Source organism: Vitis vinifera, chromosome 8 (genome assembly GCF_030704535.1).
Source record: "Vitis vinifera cultivar Pinot Noir 40024 chromosome 8, ASM3070453v1".
In the NCBI taxonomy this organism is placed as follows: domain Eukaryota; kingdom Viridiplantae; phylum Streptophyta; class Magnoliopsida; order Vitales; family Vitaceae; genus Vitis; species Vitis vinifera.
The window spans coordinates 23,586,613-23,608,794 of record NC_081812.1 but is presented as its reverse complement, the minus strand read 5'-3'; the positions used below and the strand labels follow the sequence as shown (position 1 = coordinate 23,608,794).

Sequence of the window (22,182 nt, the reverse complement as noted above, 5' to 3'; positions counted from 1 at the left end):
TAATGGTATTAATCAAACTAAGAATCAAATTCAAACCATAACAAAAGGAAAATCAGAAATCAATAAAATAGAAGAACAATTCAAAATGTCTCCTGATTCAATAGTAAAACCTCCTGCAACAGTCAATGCAATTTCTAATAATTTTGTAAGTAGAAAAAATTATTATTCAAAACCCTCTTTTCCTGATGTCCAATTAGAAGAAAGAAATTATCAATTAGCTGCTAGTTATGATGGTAGTAGTTTTTATGAATGGAATATAGATGGAATGAGTGAACATCAAATAATCAATCTGCTTCATGAAATGATGATGGCTGCAAATGCATATAGAATCAAGACTAGTAATTCTGACTTTCATGCTGCCGGTGCCTTGGTCATAGGATTCACTGGTTTGCTTAAAGGATGGTGGGATCATTATTTGAGTCAAAATGATAGAGAATATATATTAAATGCAAAAAAGACAATAATCAAAGAAGAAGGAACATCAGTCCAAACTTATGAAGAAGATGCTGTCAATACTCTAATATTTGCAATAACAAAACATTTTATAGGAGATCCAGTCTATTTTCAAGAAAGAACTTCTGAAATCCTTAACAATCTTAGATGTCCAACACTTCAAGATTTTAAGTGGTATAAGGATATGTTTCTAGTCAAAGTTATGTCAAGACCTGATTGTGGAAATCATTATTGGAAAGAAAAATTTATATCAGGATTACCCACCTTATTTGCAGAAAAAGTTAGACAAAGAATAAGAAATATTCATAATGGTAGGATTCCTTATGAGTCATTAACTTATGGAGAATTAATTACTTTTGTTAATAATGAAGGTTTAGCTCTTTGTACAGATCTTAAATTAAAGAGTCAAATGAAAAAAGAAAACAAGATAACAGAAAAGAATTAGGAAAATTTTGTTCGTATTACGGTTATGATACATTAGTTGCCCCTTCAAAAAGAAAAAATAAACAAAATAAAATAAAAAGTAAAAAACCTTCAACAGAATCAAAATTTCAAAAGAAGTTTGTAAAATCTACTCCTAATAAATCAAAACCTCCAAATAAATCAAATTTAAAAAAGAAAACACCTACTTGTTATAAATGTGGAAAAGTAGGTCATTATTCAAGAGATTGTCAATTAGAAAATAAAATCAATTCATTAGAAATAAGTGATAAACTCAAAAATTTAATGATAGGATTAATGATTGATAAAGAAAATGATGAATCAAGTGAAAATTATGAATCAGAAGAAGATAATCAAATCCTCATAACTCAAGAAATATCAAGTGAAGGGTCAAGTCTAGAAGAAGAATCAGATAATCAAAAAGATTGTGATGGTATTTGTGCATGCTCATATAAGTCAATAAATGTGATTTCAAAATATTCAAAGACTCATTTTAATATCATTATTAGAAATTATGTTCCCCTCATGAACTCAATATATTTTCAAATTTGGTATGATAAAGACAAAACCATTAGATATTTGTTTTATTCTTCAATAAAGATACTAACATTTAAACTTTGTGTACAGATGGAGCAAGAAAGAATTACATCATATAAGTCAATAAATGTGATTTCAAAATATTCAAAGACTCATTTTAATATCATTATTAGAAATTATGTTCCCCTCATGAACTCAATATATTTTCAAATTTGGTATGATAAAGACAAAACCATTAGATATTTGTTTTATTCTTCAATAAAGATACTAACATTTAAACTTTGTGTACAGATGGAGCAAGAAAGAATTACATTTGGGAAATTTACTCTTCCAATATTTCCTAAATGTAATCTGTCATTTCGGATTCATAAAGATATTGAAGGTTTAGACAGATCACAAAAATGCATTTTAGACAACCTCTGGAATGCAAAAAGTGATATTCAAAAGTTGGAAGCTTTAAATGCCTTATCTTTCTATTTTAAACAGTTAAATGATAAATTAGAAAGTTTTTCTAACCCTTCAAGTTCTGATATACATTGCACCCCAATGGATACAGATCTTGAAAATTTCATTTGCAGGAAAAAAGCAAAAGGATCCAAAGATGCATTTTCAAAAGATTTTCAAAATGAATTTCAAAAAGAACTTTCAAAACCAAATGAAGATTCAAAACTTTCCCAGGAAGGCCAAGAATGTCAAATTTCCAGATTTTCATTTTTCAAGTTGAAAAATTTGGACCTTCTTGAAAGTATTAGACAGATGATATGTGAAAAGGCTAAAGCTACAGGAGAAGCAAAGCAAGAGCATATCATGCAATTTCTTGCTGACTGTAGCACTTTTGGAATTACTATTCAAGGGATGAGCTTCACTTGGATTTCTTGTTATGACAATACTTATAATAATTGTCCAAAGACCGATCCCTTGTGTAGAGAAATTCCATTAGAAAGGCATGACTGTAAGTGTGCTCTTACTTACAGTATATGCAAAGCCAACATTAACTTAGACAGTTATAAACCAATAGTCATTAAATTCAACAATGAGTCAATAGAGCTAACTCCAACCCTTCTCATGGACTATGGAGTTCTTTATCAATTGATTTTCTCTCATCCTGATCAAACTGATAAATTTGGAAGAAAATTAGCTATTTGTGTTTTAAATGCCTTCATCAATGATTTCAAATCTGTTGAACTCATCATAGAAAGTAAACCTCCTGAATGGTCGAATGATGGAGGAGTCTACCCTGCTCAGCATCTCATTTTACTCAAAGCCAATCAGAGAAAACATCAGTTGTTTGGTACAGAGGACCCTTGGCCCTGTACTAAATCCAGTCTCAAAAAACAAATCAGACATTGGAGATCAAGAATAATTGCAAGAGACCTTGATTCTGAGATTTATAGTTCTTCTAACTATAATCTCATTACTGAAGATAATATTCAAAAAATCATCTCTGCAAATAACTTTCATGAAGTCCCTCTTTTGTTTCAAACTCAATTTACTTATCTTGTTGATAAGTATAAAAAAGAATATGTCCTTGAAGAAGAAGCCAGAAAAACTTTTGAGAAATATCTCTTAGAAATGCTCAACTAAGAGATATCAAGAATCAAGAATCTTTTGTACATCTGTAAAGTAGCTCTCTTATGATTATCCAGTAAAAAAAAAAAAAAAAAAAAAAAAAAAAAAAAAAACAGTATATGAAGTCTGAAGAAGTGCACAGTGCACAGTTTGTAAAAAAAAAAAAAAAAAAAAAAAAAAAAGAAAAGTGAATAGTGTTTTGTGAATAGTAAAATCCGTCCTTTAAAGTAAAAAGCAAGATGACTCATTACCCATGTGACCAAATGAAGAAGAAGAAAGCAAATTTACCTCCTGCATACACGTGGAAGACATCCAATGCATAAAGCCTTCAAGCCTTTGCTATAAATAGGGCTCAAAGGCTTCCTACCAGAGCAGAGCTCGGCAAGGGGTTCCAAGAGTGTTGTAAGAGTTAGCTGCAAGAGAGAAAAATATTAGAGAGTTGCAAAAAAATATTTTGAGAGTTCAAAAATTCTCTTTTAATTTTCTTAGAGTCATTCCTCTGCTGTCAACAACTTGTAGTCATCAGCTCTCTGTAATCAAGGTATATTTTCAATAAACAATATTTTCAGATTCAAATATTTGTGTTATTATGCTTAAATTTCTGCAATAAATTAGACAGTATTAGACATTAAATATTTCTGTTTTTATGCTTGGAGTTAAACCATTCACAGGAAATTCAACCCGAACTAAGTCAGGACTAAATGTGCGATTAATCACTGTTCCAACTCGTAACACCACTCGGTTCTCAAGCAGAAAATGGCTCTGATACCATTTGCACCCAGGACATACAACAGTTCGTGCACGCAGTAATTAAATCTGTCTAATTAACTCCAAGCATAAAAACAGAAATATTTAATGTCTAATACTGTCTAATTTATTGCAGAAATAATAACACAAATATTTGAATCTGAAAATATTGTTTATTGAAAATATACCTTGATTACAGAGAGCTGATGACTACAAGTTGTTGACAGTAGAGGAATGACTCTAAGAAAATTAAAAGAGAATTTTTGAACTCTCAAAATATTTTTTGCAACTCTCTAATATTTTTCTCTCTTGCAGCTAACTCTTACAACACTCTTGGAACCCCTTGCCGAGCTCTATTGACTCATTGTTGAATTTAATGACTATTGGTTTATAACTGTCTAAGTCAATGTTGGCTTTGCATATACTGTAAGTAAGAGCACACTTACAGTCATGCCTTTCTAATGGAATTTCTCTACACAAGGGATCGGTCTTTGGACAATTATTATAAGTATTGTCATAACAAAAAATCCAAGTGAAGCTCATCCCTTGAATAGTAATTCCAAAAGTGCTACAGTCAGCAAGAAATTGCATGATATGCTCTTGCTTTGCTTCTCCTGTAGCTTTAGCCTTTTCACATATCATCTGTCTAATACTTTCAAGAAGGTCCAAATTTTTCAACTTGAAAAATGAAAATCTGGAAATTTGACATTCTTGGCCTTCCTGGGAAAGTTTTGAATCTTCATTTGGTTTTGAAAGTTCTTTTTGAAATTCATTTTGAAAATCTTTTGAAAATGCATCTTTGGATCCTTTTGCTTTTTTCCTGCAAATGAAATTTTCAAGATCTGTATCCATTGGGGTGCAATGTATATCAGAACTTGAAGGGTTAGAAAAACTTTCTAATTTATCATTTTACTGTTTAAAATAGAAAGATAAGGCATTTAAAGCTTCCAACTTTTGAATATCACTTTTTGCATTCCAGAGGTTGTCTAAAATGCATTTTTGTGATCTGTCTAAACCTTCAATATCTTTATGAATCCGAAATGACAGATTACATTTAGGAAATACTGGAAGAGTAAATTTCCCAAATGTAATTCTTTCTTGCTCCATCTGTACACAAAGTTTAAATGTTAGTATCTTTATTGAAGAATAAAACAAATATCTAATGGTTTTGTCTTTATCATACCAAATTTGAAAATATATTGAGTTCATGAGGGGAACATAATTTCTAATAATGATATTAAAATGAGTCTTTGAATATTTTGAAATCACATTTATTGACTTATATGATGTAATTCTTTCTTGCTCCATCTGTACACAAAGTTTAAATGTTAGTATCTTTATTGAAGAATAAAACAAATATCTAATGGTTTTGTCTTTATCATACCAAATTTGAAAATATATTGAGTTCATGAGGGGAACATAATTTCTAATAATGATATTAAAATGAGTCTTTGAATATTTTGAAATCACATTTATTGACTTATATGAGCATGCACAAATACCATCACAATCTTTTTTATTATCTGATTCTTCTTCTAGACTTGACCCTTCACTTGATATTTCTTGAGTTATGAGGATTTGATTATCTTCTTCTGATTCATAATTTTCACTTGATTCATCATTTTCTTTATCAATCATTAATCCTATCATTAAATTTTTGAGTTTATCACTTATTTCTAATGAATTGATTTTATTTTCTAATTGACAATCTCTTGAATAATGACCTACTTTTCCACATTTATAACAAGTAGGTGTTTTCTTTTTTAAATTTGATTTATTTGGAGGTTTTGATTTATTAGGAGTAGATTTTACAAACTTCTTTTGAAATTTTGATTCTGTTGAAGGTTTTTTACTTTTTATTTTATTTTGTTTATTTTTTCTTTTTGAAGGGGCAACTAATGTATCATAACCGTAATACGAACAAAATTTTCCTAATTCTTTTCTGTTATCTTGTTTCTCTTTTTTCATTTGACTCTTTAATTTAAGATCTGTACAAAGAGCTAAACCTTCATTATTAACAAAAGTAATTAATTCTCCATAAGTTAATGACTCATAAGGAATCCTACCATTATGAATATTTCTTATTCTTTGTCTAACTTTTTCTGCAAATAAGGTGGGTAATCCTGATATAAATTTTTCTTTCCAATAATGATTTCCACAATCAGGTTTTGACATAACTTTGACTAGAAACATATCCTTATACCACTTAAAATCTTGAAGTGTTGGACATCTAAGATTGTTAAGGATTTCAGAAGTTCTTTCTTGAAAATAGACTGGATCTCCTATAAAATGTTTTGTTATTGCAAATATTAGAGTATTGACAGCATCTTCTTCATAAGTTTGGACTGATGTTCCTTCTTCTTTGATTATTGTCTTTTTTGCATTTAATATATATTCTCTATCATTTTGACTCAAATAATGATCCCACCATCCTTTAAGCAAACCAGTGAATCCTATGACCAAGGCACCGGCAGCATGAAAGTCAGAATTACTAGTCTTGATTCTATATGCATTTGCAGCCATCATCATTTCATGAAGCAGATTGATTATTTGATGTTCACTCATTCCATCTATATTCCATTCATAAAAACTACTACCATCATAACTAGCAGCTAATTGATAATTTCTTTCTTCTAATTGGACATCAGGAAAAGAGGGTTTTGAATAATAATTTTTTCTACTTACAAAATTATTAGAAATTGCATTGACTGTTGCAGGAGGTTTTACTATTGAATCAGGAGACATTTTGAATTGTTCTTCTATTTTATTGATTTCTGATTTTCCTTTTGTTATGGTTTGAATTTGATTCTTAGTTTGATTAATACCATTAATATTGAGTTTATCTAATCTAATTTGTATTTCTTTTAACATTATTTCTGTTGGTGTGGCTAATTGAATATTTGATTTTGCAGCATTTATAGGAATAATAAAAGGTTGATCTGAACACTTAGAAGATGATGATGACGAAGATGATGATGATGATAAAGTTGAAGAAACTTTTGAAGAAAATTGTAATTTTGATGTTGTTTCTCCTATCCTCTCTCTCGGGACAGAAGAAAACAAAAATTGAGAAATTTTTGTTGTCTGTTGATTCACATGTTGAAGAGAATGATTTGTATAATTTAATTGTTGTTGAATTTGTCTAATATCTTTGTAAATTATGGGACTTTGTTCATCTTTAGTTCTTGGAATTTTAAAGGGTGATGCAGAAATTGAATTATTGTCAAAATTGAATTGATGATTATTTAAGGGTGGTTGTGAACCTAATTCTGAGGTTATTGTTAAAATTCTTTTTTGAATATTTTCTGAGTGTTTTAAGGCTAATTGGTGACCTTCTTTATCTCTTAAAGTTATAATTTGTTTTCTTTGTTTTTTAAGTTTGAAAAACCAATAGAAAAAGGGAATAGTAATTTTCTTTTGATTCATATATTTTTCATATTGTTTTCTTAGTGCATTTCTAGTTTGAGGAGGAAATGTTTGAAAATAAACTCTTTTTGAATCATTTTTAGGAGAAAAATAATCTGATTTTATCCATTCTATATTAGGTGTAAAAGGAGTCTTTTTGTAATTTTTCTTATGAATTATGTTGACTTGATTAGGAAACATATCTGAATGAGTAGGAGACACAGGAGGAGATTCATTTTGTTGATAAACAGGAATAGGAATTTTTGGAGTAAAATTGACACTATTTAAGCTAGCATTTGAAGTAGAAGGTCTTGAAGACACGAAATCTTGATTGAAAGAATATCTAGATGCTGGAGAAAATTCTATTTGAATAGTACCATCAGTATGTTGAATAATTTTTGAAAGAGTTGTTAAAGGTTTAATAGGTTTTGGATGAGTTAAATCTTTTAATTCCCATTGACTCCCTTGAGTAATTTCATTCCATTTTAATTTCTTAGGAACAAAAGCTTGGGTATTATTAGGATTATATTGTAATAATAATGTTTCATCCTTGACAGATTGACATATGGCTCTAGGATTTAATTGAGTAGTCATGACTTTATAATATATCCTATAAATTATTGCTATAGTTTGAGCTTCTTCTACAAAATTCATATTTTTAGTTTTAATATTTAAAGTTAAACTAGAAAGTATACTAGGATCATTTATGTTCATAGAAAAGTTTGGAAAACAATTAAAATAAATAGGACCATTAGCAAGGTTTGAATCTATCATGCTAAGTATTGAATCAGTAAAATTTATAGATCTAGCATCTCTAAGGCATGTAAATACAGGAATATCTAATCCTAGCCTAAATAAAGGTTTTATAGCAACTTGAACTAATCCTATATGAATATAATTGAATTTCTTCCTATGATGATTAATAGTATTTTGACTTAACAATTGAAGACTTTCTAAATTTTGATTAAGAGATATAGTTTTTTCTTCAGTTTTTATTGAATAATTTTGATTAAATTCAAAATTTCCTTGTTGATATATTGTATTAATTTTCATGTGAGGAATTGACCAATTATGAAGTTGACTCTCTATTTGAGCAATATTTATTTCTTGACTATTAACTATATTTTGAGTGAGTGATGATGCAGATGATGATGCAGAACTATCATTAGACCCAAGTGTTTTGGAAGAACTACCTCTACTTAATCTCCTAAAAATATTACTCATTGTCACAGAAAATAATCACAATTTTATCCTTAATTAATTCAGATAATTTCCTGAACAGGGACCACCACAAGCGGATCAACACGGGACTTACGCTCCTTCTGCCCTTAAACACCGCTTATCACAGGCTGACCAAACCGTTCACAGGAAATTCAACCCGAACTAAGTCAGGACTAAATGTGCGATTAATCACTGTTCCAACTCGTAACACCACTCGGTTCTCAAGCAGAAAATGACTCTGATACCATTTGCACCCAGGACATACAACAGTTCGTGCACGCAGTAATTAAATCTGTCTAATTAACTCCAAGCATAAAAACAGAAATATTTAATGTCTAATACTGTCTAATTTATTGCAGAAATTTAAGCATAATAACACAAATATTTGAATCTGAAAATATTGTTTATTGAAAATATACCTTGATTACAGAGAGCTGATGACTTCATATACTGTTTTTTTTTTTTTTTTTTTTTTTTTTTTTTTTTTTTTTTTTTTTTTTACAAACTGTGAACTGTGCACTTCTTCAGACTTCATGAAAGTTATTTGCAGAGATGATTTTTTGAATATTATCTTCAGTAATGAGATTATAGTTAGAAGAACTATAAATCTCAGAATCAAGGTCTCTTGCAATTATTCTTGATCTGCAATGTCTGATTTGTTTTTTGAGACTGGATTTAGTACAGGGCCAAGGGTCCTCTGTACCAAACAACTGATGTTTTCTCTGATTGGCTTTGAGTAAAATGAGATGCTGAGCAGGGTAGACTCCTCCATCATTCGACCATTCAGGAGGTTTACTTTCTATGATGAGTTCAACAGATTTGAAATCATTGATGAAGGCATTTAAAACACAAATAGCTAATTTTCTTCCAAATTTATCAGTTTGATCAGGATGAGAGAAAATCAATTGATAAAGTTAAGAAATAATATATATTTCATTTATTTTATTTATTTTATTTTACAAACTAAATATAATATTTCATTAAAAACCATATTATAAGTATATGTATTTCTTATTAAATATGATATCTTGTCTTCTCTTATTCCTACAATTAAATATAATTTATGGATTTATTTTATCTAAATTAAATTACTTTTATTATATTAAATTCATAATTGAATAACGATTCATGAACAAATTTAAATATAAATTTTCTTAAAAAACAATAGAAAAATAATAAAAATAGAACACATCCATGTTATATTCAATTTTTTTCTTATTAATTACTTTACAAACTTATAAATAATTTCAAATTTGACTATAAAATGATGAAAAATATGTAATATTGCTATTTTACTGCCGCCATTAAATTTCCTACGATAATATTTTTTTTCCCCCGAAAATTTACCACCATTAACCCTGACTACCTCGGTTGGAGGTTGAATTATAGTCTCCTGAAGTAAGGTTAAAGATGTTGCAACTTGCATTCAATCACTGTAGGGGTATTTGTGTACTTTTGAGGTAAAGCTACTAGGCCAATTCTATCGTTCTACGGGACTTGGGAGTTGGCTGAAAAAACCATGTCTGGTTTTGTCGACTTTTTTAAAAACTAAAAAGTCAGCTGCCTTGTGTGGCGCCTCTAACTGATTAGCCTACAAATCTGCTAAATATATTATTGAATAGTTTCCATCGATCTTAAAAATTAATCTAAGTTGTTCTGGTTTTCTCATTCAATGTTCACCCTAGGTGTTTGACTCTTGTTCAAATTCCATCACCCATAATTTAAACTAATTCTATCTGTCATTTTCACTTTTTAAAATAATTAAAAATATTACAAATAAAATCCTTAATTCTTACATTTTATCATTATATATATTAATATTAACAATACGTCGATCTTCTTAAATACTATTCATAAGCTCATTGAAAAGCTCAACCTTCGACATTCTGAGTACTTTTAAAATGTCTTGATTAAGATATCATTTGTCAAGGCATCCCACCATTTGGTATTTCTTAAAGATTGTAAGATCATTGATTTATTTCCTCGTACGAAAAAAATTGATTTAAGATAAAAAAAATCCTTAACCTTAAGTTTTATTATTTTAAAAATGTTTAATAGTAAAAACTTCCCTATTTTAGGATTTATTTCAGATTCTAATTAGTTCATTGATGTTGGCATCCAAAATAATTTATTTTTCAATGGCATTAACTCCTCTTATATTAAATGATCAAGGTGTATATATAACAACCATTTTTTACTTTATCTTTTTTATTAACACTTAATTTGGTATAGGATTTTCTTATTTTTTTTTAAATAACTCAAATGACTTGAATAAATGTTTATTGTCATTCTTAATAAAATTTGTCTTAATTTGTTATTTGTATGACTTATTCTACTCTATTTTTATTCCATAATTTTCTTAACATCTAATGCATTAACAAATACTTTATCAAGGTGATATTCTTATTATAGTCCCATTGACATCCAATTATATATATATATATATATATATAAAGTATATGTTTAAAATATATTTTATATTTTATATTTTTAAAATTAAAAATAATAATATAAAAGAGTTTTTTGAAGTTTTTATTGGAAAAGAGTAATAGTATTACTTAAAAAAAAAAAAAACCTTGAGATATAATTTATTATTATTATTTTTATATTTTATTTTTAATAAAAATAATTTATTATTTAACTAGAGTTGAAATAACAAAACATATTTACGCGAAAACCAGTTATTTCTCAAAATAAAAACATCATTTGAATAATATTTCATCTTTGAAAAACGGAAAACAAATATACGCAACAACGTACACTAAAATTGTACATATTCATGTCTCAAATTCAAAGAGTCTCAGAAAAAACCCTAGAGCATGGCGTCGGAGGGACGATGCCTGTACGAGGTTCTCGGCCTCACAACCGACGCCACCGCAGATGAAATACGGTCGGCGTACAAGAAGCTGGCTCTCCAGCGCCATCCGGATAAGCTGGTTCACTCCGGCCTCAGCAAAGCCGACGCCACCGCTCAGTTCCAAGAGCTCCTTAACGCCTACGAAGTCCTCTCCAATCCCGAGGAACGCGCTTGGTACGATTCCCACCGATCTCAAATCCTCTTCTCTAACCCCACCTCTTCCAACGGCTCCGTCCCCAATCTCTTCTCCTTCTTCTCCAATTCCGTGTATTCTGGGTACGACGATACGCGCAAGGGATTCTATAAGGTTTATTCGGAGGTTTTTGACAAAATCTACGCTACTGAAGTCAATTTCGCGAAAAAATTAGGGTTAGGGTCTATTAAGGAGGCTCCAATGATGGGGAATTTGGAGAGTCCGTATTCGCAGGTGACTGCATTTTATGGATATTGGATAGGGTTTTCTACAGTGATGGATTTTGCGTGGGTTGATGAGTACGATGTTAGGGCGGGGCCGAATCGAAAGTCTAGGAGGTTGATGGAGGAGGAGAACCGGAAGCTGAGGAAGAAGGCCAAGAGGGAGTACAACGAGACGGTTCGGGGGCTGGCGAAGTTCGTGAAGAGGAGGGACAAGAGGGTAATTGATATGCAGGTGAAGAAGAGTTTGGAGGAGGAAAAAAGGAAGGAGGAGGAAAAGACGAGGAAGTGGGAGGAATTTGAGAGGGGGAGGTTGGAGAGGGCGAGGGCGAAAGTGGAGCCGGAGTGGGTCAGGGCTGTGGAGGATGATGGGAATGATGATGATTGGGAATTTGAGGATGCAGGTGGTGGGAGGAAGGAGGAGGAGGAATTTTATTGTGTGCTTTGTAGAAAGAAGTTCAAGAGTGAGAAGCAGTGGAAGAATCATGAGAAGTCAAAGAAGCACAAGGAGTGGGTGGCGGAGTTTAGGGAGTCAGTTAAGGAAGAAGATGAAAGGTATGGAGATGCTGAAGCAGGGATTCATGGCAACGGGGATCAAAGTGAGGTGGAGTTGCAGGAGCAGTTTGAGGATGGTTTGGAGTTGGAGGAAGAGGAGATTGAAGATGGGGCTCAAATTGAATCCAGTAACGAGGAAGAGTTTGTTGTTGGCGATGTTAGTCATAGTGGTAATGGTACAAATGCGGAGTTGGGGTCTGATGATGAAATGAGTGTGCTTGAAGCAATGTTGTCGGGCCACAAGAATAGGAAAAATGGGAAAACTGCTGTTGCTTCAGTGCTGGAGCCGGAGTCTTCTGTTACTGAAGCTCCTGTTGACATTAACAATGATGAGATGGACTTTATGGAATATGATAACCGAAAGAGCTCGCGGAGGAGGAGAGGCAAGAAAGACAAGGGTAAGAGATCTAATGGGGAGGCAATGAAGCCTGACAGTAGTACTGGAGACAAGGGTGGTCAGGATGAACAAAATAGTGGCTCTGATGCTTCACATATCCAGGATTCTTCAACTTATTCTGTTGCGGAAAATGAAACTGATGGTAAGGAGGATCATCATGCAGAAACAAATAAGATTCCAAAGCAACCTGTCAATAGAAAAGCTACCTCCAAGGGTGAGATAGATACGAAACCGAAGGAATCAAACAAAGTGAGGAAAGCAAAGGTAAGAACACTTAATGGTTTGGTTCTCTGCTGCTTCATTTATCGTTTGCTGTGCACTTATATTATAAATGGAGTAGCGTGTAGCTTCGATTATCAGCTTTAAACTCACATACTGTGCTAAATTTCATTGATCAGTTTGTTAATCTCCTGCATCCTTTATTGTGCACTTGTATTAGGAGTGGGATACTGGGTAGTTACAAGTTGTAATTAATAGCTCATTAGTTTCTCTGAACCCTTTTCAACTTTCTACTCAGCATGTGATTTTCGATTACCCACTTGCTAATTATCCTGAACCCTCTCAACTCACTATGCTAAATATTATAGACTGAGTGCTAATGTGTATTCTATATCCTTTTTTTTTTTTTTTTTATGTGCGTACACTTTTGATAGCCTTAATGGAGTAACAAAATTTAAATTTCCCGAGCCAAAGTATGCGGCAGAAAGCATTATTAATTGATAAAAATGCAATAGTATGTCATAATGATCGTCTAACTCCTAGCATGGCTTCAAAAGCAAAATGATCTTCAGGATGGGAAATGGGTGGGGGGTAATGTTTTGGACAGACATGTGGTGTGGGTATAAGCCCTTAGGTGAGGCTTTCCCTACACTTTTCTCAACAGCTTCAACCAAAGATGCATGGGTAGTTGAGATGTGGAAGCAAGGGTGGGTGTTGGAACCCTAGGTTCACAAGACGGATACATGGCTGGGAACTAAATGAGGTGGAAGCCTTTTCTACGAAACTTTAGGCATAGTTGATTAGTGGTGGTATAGAGGATAAGATAGTTTTGCAACACACAAGAAGTTACAATTTCTCAATTAAATCTCTTTATTCCTCCTTTTCTATTTTAAATTTAGAGGCGTTCCCTACAATCTTGGTTTGGAATTCTTAGGTCCTCATGAGGGCATAGCTTTAAAAGGCGAAAGGTGCACCTAAGGCACATGGTCATCCTGCAGCCTATGCGCAAGGTGCAATGTAAGGTGAGGGCTTTAATGAAGTGAGGCACACCCTAATTTACATATATAGTTTTATATAATATAATTAAATTTAATATTAATTTATCTATCCTAAGCACATATATCATAAATATTATCCAAAATTTTGATCTAATCAACAAAAAACAAAAAAATGAAAGCTCCAAGCATATAAGCTAAGCATCATGATTGTTGATCTATATCCAAATGCTAAGTTTCCAAATAAAAACAAGAAATTGTCAACATGCAAATATATGTTCACAATCCAAAATTTAAAAACGTCATTAAAAAACATTTGGTTAACAAATTTGTCCACAATAGTCAATCATCAGTTATCCTCCAGATCCACAAAATCATCATCATCATTTCCATTATCACATTTGAAGCCCTCCCCATCTTTCTCCTCTGCGAAATTAACAAATTTTTCATCTTCATCTATTAATGAAAGAGTAGGCATAGTTTTAGAGCTTGAAGCTATTTCTCTCGGTGTTGGTATTGTGCTTGAGCTTGCTCTAGCTCTAGTATCAAACTTAGCCTCCTTAGCTCTTGTAGCTCTAGCAAAATTATCCCATTCAAATCATCATCATCGAATATAAAATCATCTTGTGCACCTCCATGAGGGTCTCCATCTTCCATTCTTTCTATCAATCATTCATTACTATCATCTATATCTTTCAAGGAAATTAGGTCAATGGTATCATGTTGATTGTATATTTTCTTCAAGACTTTGTTATACTTAATGTACACCAACTCATTCAAACATTGATATGCTAACCTATTTCTCCTTTTGCTATGAATCTACAAAAGTTTATAAGAACATAAATATATTTTAAAGTTCTAAGTGACATTCAAGGCTCTATACCTGTAATTATTTTAGTCACTTATATTTTCAAAGATATTCCCATTCCATTCATAACCCGATGCACTACATATTAGGTTGAAGACTTCCATCACAAACCTTTGCAAATTTGGAGTTGAAGATCCATATGCAACTTGCCATTCAACTTAGTGTAGATATTAATAATTTAGTGAAACAATTTACCTGTTTTAGTAAAAATGCTATATAAACATTTAAATTAACAAAACTAAGTGATTAACTTGGTGGTCTAGTCTTCACTATTCTAATAGCTAATTCATTTTCGAATAGTCCTTGGGAGTTTGTGTACAAACTCACTTCTCCTATAACTTTTTCTTGCTTAAGAGGATCTTTTCTCAACCTTATGATGCATTTATATAAATTATCAATAATATTTGCATCATGCTCCATTTTTGGTTTATCATAGAAGAATACTGGGTTCAAAAAGTACCTGACTACATGCAAAGGTCAATGAAGCTGAATCTCCCGCCTTTTATCAATGATTTTGAAGATTTCTTTGTATTTCTCTTCAATTCCATTAAAACTTCTAACAATTGTCTCCTTAGCTCTATTCATGGCCTCATAGATGTGTTTCATAGGAGTATTTTTGTCACCATCATGTAAACGAATAAGGGGACCTGAAACCTTTAAACAAAAGACGATAGTGTTCCAAAATAAAAACATTATAACTATGTTGGCTATAGGTTTTCCCTATTGCTCCTTTGCTTATTCACTGTCTAACCAATCTGAACTTGTAAACATCTTTCTCAAGTTATTTTTTATATTCATGCAATAGAGACAATGTGATGAAAGTAGTTACAAACCGAGTCTTAGTAGGCCTAAGCAATTCCATTTGTCCAATAAAAAGCCTTGTCATGTTGAGTAGCCTCGAGTAGTTATAAATAGAGCCATTTAGTGCTCTCCAATATGCTCTTAATGTTGGATAGTTTTCCAATATTCTCCAACATCAAGTTAAGGCAATGTGCAACACATGGTGTCTAATACAAATGTGGTCACTTTAATTCTAGTAACCCTTTAATGTGACATTATACATAATAAATTCGTACAAGTTTTAAGAGAAATAATTTTAATTTTAAAAAATTCAAATAGGATTTCTTACCTGTCATCACACAACTTGAGTGATTATCTGTCATAACTTGAATTACATTTTCTTCGTCAACTTGCTTCACCCATTTGTCAAGTAATTCAAATATTTTTTCATCCATCTTAATCATCGAAGAAGTATTAATAGGTTCTATAAACATGGTTTCCTTTGAATAATTAACCAAAAAGATGTCCAGAGTTCTTTCACTCCAATTGGTCCATCCATTCGACATAATTGAACATCCATTTTTTTTCCATTCCACCATACAATCTTTCATCAAATCGTTTGTAAGGGTCACTTCTTTCTTTCGTTTGTAAGACTCCTCCCTGCTGAGGTGAGGAGCGCCGGTAGGGAGGAGACAACTTGTGGGTCCTTTGCTGATGCTATGAGGAAGGCTCGTGGATTGGCAGGCGAAGCGGTCTAGGTTTAGTTTGGAGAGAGCGAGGTGCAAGGCAAGGGGGAGTCTCTATGCAGTTGTTTGGTCGGTTGGTTAGGCGAGGGTTTAGAGCAGCCATTTTATTTTTCTTGGGGGGGGGGGGGGGAGCGGGGGGTGGGGTGGGGTGGGGTGGTTTCAGGTTTTGGAGGTACCTTGCTCTTGTTTGATTTTGGGATTATTGCTTAGGCAGAAAGGATGCTTGCAAGAGGTTCATGAAGGGTTAAGTAGAGAGTGTTGCACTTGGTGAGGTGGACTCTCGAGGTTGGTTGTCTGGGCAAGGGGGGTTGTGCCAAGGAGATGTGGGTGAGGGTGTTGGGTTTCTCGTTACATCAATGGTGTTTAAAAAGATTGGGGATGAATGTGGAGGGTTTGTCACTGTGGATGAAGACACAACTCTAATGACTAATCTGCATTAGGCTAGGATTTTGGTGCATCCTGTTGGGAGTTCTTTACCTAGCTTGTTGCAAGTGGCAGTGAGTAGCTCCAACTTCTCTTTACAACTGTGTTGGGAAGTTCCGTCGGGTTTTTCGTTTGTGGAGCCGAGAAAGAAGATACTGTGCACCCAATGAGCAAAAGGTTGGGGGAGGAGTGGAAGTCCCCTCATGTGTTGATGAAATGAGTGGAGGGGGTTACATTCCTTGAGTACTGTAGCAGCTGTCGAGTCGCTCTGTTGCAGGTCTAAGGCGGTAGGAGAGGGTGTTGCAGGCTTTAGTGCAAAAGTTGTTGCAGTAGGTTTGACTTGTTGCAGGCTAAAGTTGGTAGGAGAGGCTACAATGGACTTTGTAGCAATTTCTGTTGAGGGTGTTGAGGGGGGAGGGGGGTTTAGGACATGATAAGAGGGTTACAACTGTTATGGGAGAAAGTGGGGCAATTGGGCCTGTTGCCTTTGTGAAGGATGGTGGAGAGGTACTTGGGCCTCCTTGTTTGGGCTGACAAGGGTTGGAAGAGGCCCGTGGTGGTGTATTTGGGCATGCCTCTTTTGTTTTCGGATTCAAGAGGGGTGGGTCCACTAAATTTGGGTCAGTCCCAAGTTTGCACTAAATCAAAGGTGGGAGCGGCCTCAGAGAAGGATGAGCCTTTAAGTGGAACTTTAAAAGGCGATGCGGCTTGCAAGGGCTGGATTCTTCTGCAGAGAAAGTGCAAGAGGGGTGTGTTCTTCTCGTGTGAGAGAGTAGAGGAGGGGATAGTTTTGGTGGTTCAGTCAAGAGAAGAGGGTAGGGTTCGACCTTAGATGAGGAGCCTGGAGTCGAGTTGCCCTGTGGTCTTGATGTCCTTTTCCTGTGTGAAGGGGGCAATGAGCCATTTCCTGTGGATTCGCTATCTTCTTGAGCACTCGTGGCGGAGGCAAATAGGCTTATATGGTCTTCTCCCCTTTCCTTGGGTCCTTAAAACCCTAGTTGTCAACCATTAAAGATGGTATTGCAAGATGGTGGCATGTTGGATCTCTTGAAGAAGGCTGTGAAGGAACCCTCTGGTATGGAGATGGTTGCCAGGGTCGAGGAGTTGGGACTTCCAAGGGATGTGGAATTCAAGGCCTGGGAGGGGGAGAATATTAAGAGCCTTCCTAATGGTTTTGTTGAGTTCAATAATTGTTTAAGGATGCCAATAGCAGGTTTTGAAAAGGAAATTTGTGCTCTAATAAGAAAAATAGAGTTAAGAAAAGGGCAATGGTTGAGGATGTCAGGGGGTGAGAAAAGATCTTCTTCCTGTTTTGAGAGGGAAATTTGAAAGCTAGAGTGTTTAGTTAACTACAATAGCTCTCCGTTCACTACTAGAGGAAATGGGAGTGGTGCTGGGGGTTGAGGGAAGAGGATGCTTCTGGTTGTAGGGTTTTCCTGTCGGTTCTGTTTTTCTGTCAGCTAGGGCAACTTGTTGTTAGGTGGTGGGTATTTCTCCTCTTTTCCTTATTTGGCTTGCTTTTGGGCTGTGTACTTTTTTGTGCCTTTTTGCAAGTGCTTTTATATATCTTTGCTTACCTATGAAAAATTCTTTCTTGAGGTTAATAATTCTTACCTCATGAAGATTTGGTCCCTTTATACCCACACCATATTAGCCAATAGCCTTAATCATTGGTTGAAACTTGGATGAGTGATTGCATTAAATGGAATAGTAGTCTCATATATCCACCTTGTGACAAGTATACAAGTTCTTTCTCTTGCTTGTTTTTTTTGTAGGCATCATTGATAGTAGTTTGGTCATCCTTTCACTCTTCTAATTTTGAATAACCACCTCTGTATTAGGAGTTTAAAAAAATGATTCTTGAGACCTTTTTGTCTTGGTCTTTGCAATAAAGATTGCATTGTCCTACTACTACTTCCCCATTGTTTACCTCCACTAGAAACATCAACGACACCCATCCTACTATTAATTGTCTCTTCACAATCCTCGAAGCTAAGCAGATCTTGATTTACGTTTTGGTCCCCCATATTCATTTATTCTTTTTCTCTTTTTTGCACTCTTATAAGCTTCCATTTCTTTTCTAACATGTTCTAGATATTTTGTATACTTTGGAACATTTTTATGTCAACCAATAAGATGTTGTTTGTGTCTATATATGCCTCCTTTTGTTACTTTGTCATAGAAAATGCATATGACAGTGTTCAAGTCCTTTTTATTTGGTAAACAAGCATATTTTCGTCTAGGATCTTTCCTTCCACTTGCACTAGAGTCTACTTGGACTTCACTTTTAATATCCATTCTTGCAAACAAATTACATATACTAGAATAAAATAACTACAATCAAGAAAAGAGAAATTTGAAAGTAAAAAAAGAAAAAAAAACTTAATAGACAAGGCATATTATAATTGACAAAAAATGTAGATGAGAGTGTTTTGATTTTTTTTTTCTATTAAACAAAGTCTTCATACCAAGGGGGCATTTTTTTTTTTTTCGTCAGCAAAACACAACGTTTTAGACTGGTTTGGATTTAAAGAAAGCACATGGGTCAATATGACATCATTTTGCCCTTTTCTTTACCCTTGTTTTTTCTTTAAAACCAAATCAGTCCAAAATGCTGCATTTTGTTGGTAAAGTAAAAACAAAAAAATGCCTTAATTTGGGTTGGAAGTGGATTGTAAGGCCGAAGAGAAGAAGAAGAAGAAGAATAAGAAGAAGAGGGAGGAAAAAAAAAAAGGAATAAGTGTGCCTCTATAGAGTTGTGCGCCTCGTTGAAGGCATGTGCCTTTTGTGCCTGAGTAGGGCCTTCTTCAACGGGCTGTGCCTAGAGTAAGGCTCTAGAGTTTCATGCTGCACCACCTTCCGCCTAGGTTTTTGCCTAAAGCACACCTTTTAAATCTATGCATGAGGGTGAGTTTCTTCGCATGTGAAGCTCCTTGTTGGAGGGTTTTGACATCAGACTAGCTTAAAAGGAGGGGATGGAGAATTCCAAATAGATGCTGTTTGTGCAAACGCGATGAAGAAACAATTGATCACATGCTCCTTCACAATTTGAAAGCAGTCATGTTGTGGCATTGTATTTATACTCCATTTGGGATAAAATGGGTGATGCACTCTATTGTGAGGGAGGCCCTTTTAAGTTGGAATGATTCTTTTGTTAGGAAGAAGAGGAAGAAAGCTTGGAGAGCTGTCCCTGGTGTTTATTTTGGACAATTTGGAAAGAAAGAAATAGGAGGACTAAGCAATCAAGTAAACTTTCATGTTCATTTTTGAGAGTGGGTTGGAATTGTCTATAGGTGATAGCTATTTGTCTACCTTAGACTTCACTGATTGACTGAGCTCTAAGCGAGGTGGGGGAGTTACTTTTTGTGTTCCTTTAGGCATTGTTTGGCTTTTTAACTGATTTGCATACATCGTTTATACCTTTGTGTGACTTTTTATTAGGCGGTATAAATATATTCTTTCTTTGCTTATTAAAAAACTAACTCCAAGTGGGAAGATTTTTATCCTTAATTCCAAAGACTGTATAAGAAATATAGAATTGCCTTTTGACTGACTGAATTCTATGTGAGCGGTTCAGACGCCTATTATTCATCACTTTACTTCCATAGGGATAACTTGGTAATCCGATTTCAGGAGTTTGATGTTGTCAAAATCTATTGCTGTTTAGTATTCATAGCTTGAGTGGTTGATGAAATTTCAGTACTTACAACTTGTGTCGTCCGCTCTCGTCCCTCCTGTTCTGATTTCAAGCAATGTATTTGTCATTCAGGTTGCACAAAGAAAGGCACTGGGCAACACATGTGAGACATGTGGAGAAGACTTTGAGTCAAGGTGGTAATTTATGGTGGTCTTTTCTGCCTTGCTCGTTATCCTTTTAATTAGATTTGTTGACGAGGTATTCTGATTTGCTGTTTCAATTTTTGGTTCCTTGAATTTATATGGACAGGAATAAACTACATCAGCATTTGGGTGACACGGGTCACGCCATGCTGAGAGCTCGGTGAGGAATTCACAAATTCTCAGTCCATTGATTGGCTTCCAGGAACTGGTCCGCCTTGATTTTTTTCCTCCCCCCAAATATTAAATTGTTTTTCTTTGTTATCAAGTCAAAACATGGAAAGGTGCCTCCACTCGAGAAAGTATAGGAATTTTAAACAGTGAATTAATTGTGCATGTGTGCTTATTTTCTGACCTATGGAATCCACCTGATGGCGTTGGTTAAAAGTTACAAAACTTGAAAACTAATTCAGAAATGTGCTACTTGTGGTGTTGAGTTCTGATAGGCGGAGAAGGAAGGATCAATTAAGCAACAAGAGGTTGAAAATTTTGAGTAAGAAATTAAGGATGTGGTTATCGGCTTCTGTAATGGATTTTTGGGGCATTTATTCTTTTTTGGCTAGATTTCTGATTTTAACTTCTTTTCAAAAGCATCATGATAGCATTTGCCACAAACATGATCTTCACCCCCATATTTTTATGTATTTACCTTTTGGCAAGCTTATCTAATTTGTATTTGTGATATGCTTCCTGATCCACCTTTTTTTTTTTAATATGTTGAATTCATTTTTACAAGCCAAACACGTGTTTTTATTAATATCATTTTTTTTCTCTCTCTCTCTCCATCATCTAAAACAAATTCAAAAAATCTTTAAATATCATCTTTGTGTTTTTCTAAATTTCGTTAACTTTTTAAAAACTTCTATAAAAATAAAATTATCCAACTGTTTAACTTCAAATCATATTAATAAGGAAATTTGTACAAATAAAAATCATATTTATAAATAAAAATTGGTTCACAATCACTAAAAATTGTTTTATAACTATAACAATGAACTTCAAATCAAATGTGGTCTTAAATTTATTAATATATTTAACTATTTTTAAAAATACATTCGGAACTTAAAAATGAGAGATCAAAATTTGATATATTACAAGTTATGAATCGTATGCATGCAATTATATTTTTTTTAAAATTTTGTTACTAGTGTAAGTATATTATAAATTAAGTTATGTATAAATAATAATCTAATCTTTTTAATGAATCTCTTAATTTTTAAGAATAATTTAGAAAAAAAAAAAAACAAATCTAATTAATTATATATTAAATCAAAACATTTAGAATATTATTTTTGTATTTGATTGTTAAATATATGCATGTAATTAAAAACTTGTCTTAATTACATGTTAAAAAAAAGTTAATTTTATTCATTTTTCATTTAAAATTAAATATTATCAATAATCATTTTATTAATTTTTAACCAAAAACAAAAACAAAAAACTAGAAAGATGTTAATATCCGTATGTTTGTAAATATATTAAAATGATATGTTTTCTTATATAAAAAAAAATACAATTTACGATTTTATATCTTGTTGATTTTATTATAATATCTTCCTCGTTTTTTGAAAGATCCAATACAGCAATTCTATTAATGATTTTTTACATTAGAAAAGGAATATAAAAAAACCTGATTAACTAACTTAATTATCTATTAGAAGACAATCAAAGACTTAGAATGATTTTTTTTTTTAAAAAGTATAATTAATTAGTAAGAG

General features: G+C 33.1%; 1 protein-coding gene across 1 annotated transcript; it reads left to right on the top strand.

Annotated features, from left to right (window-relative positions):
* Window positions 1-10,569: 10,569 nt before the first annotated feature.
* LOC100245270 (DNAJ protein JJJ1 homolog) lies at window positions 10,570-20,872 on the top strand. Its single transcript, XM_002278766.5, has 3 exons — window positions 10,570-12,860; window positions 20,397-20,458; window positions 20,574-20,872. Exons 1-3 carry the CDS (start codon window positions 11,193-11,195, stop codon window positions 20,629-20,631), a joined length of 1,788 nt encoding a protein of 595 aa, XP_002278802.2. The 5' UTR covers window positions 10,570-11,192; the 3' UTR covers window positions 20,632-20,872.
* The last annotated feature ends 1,310 nt before the right edge of the window (window positions 20,873-22,182 follow it).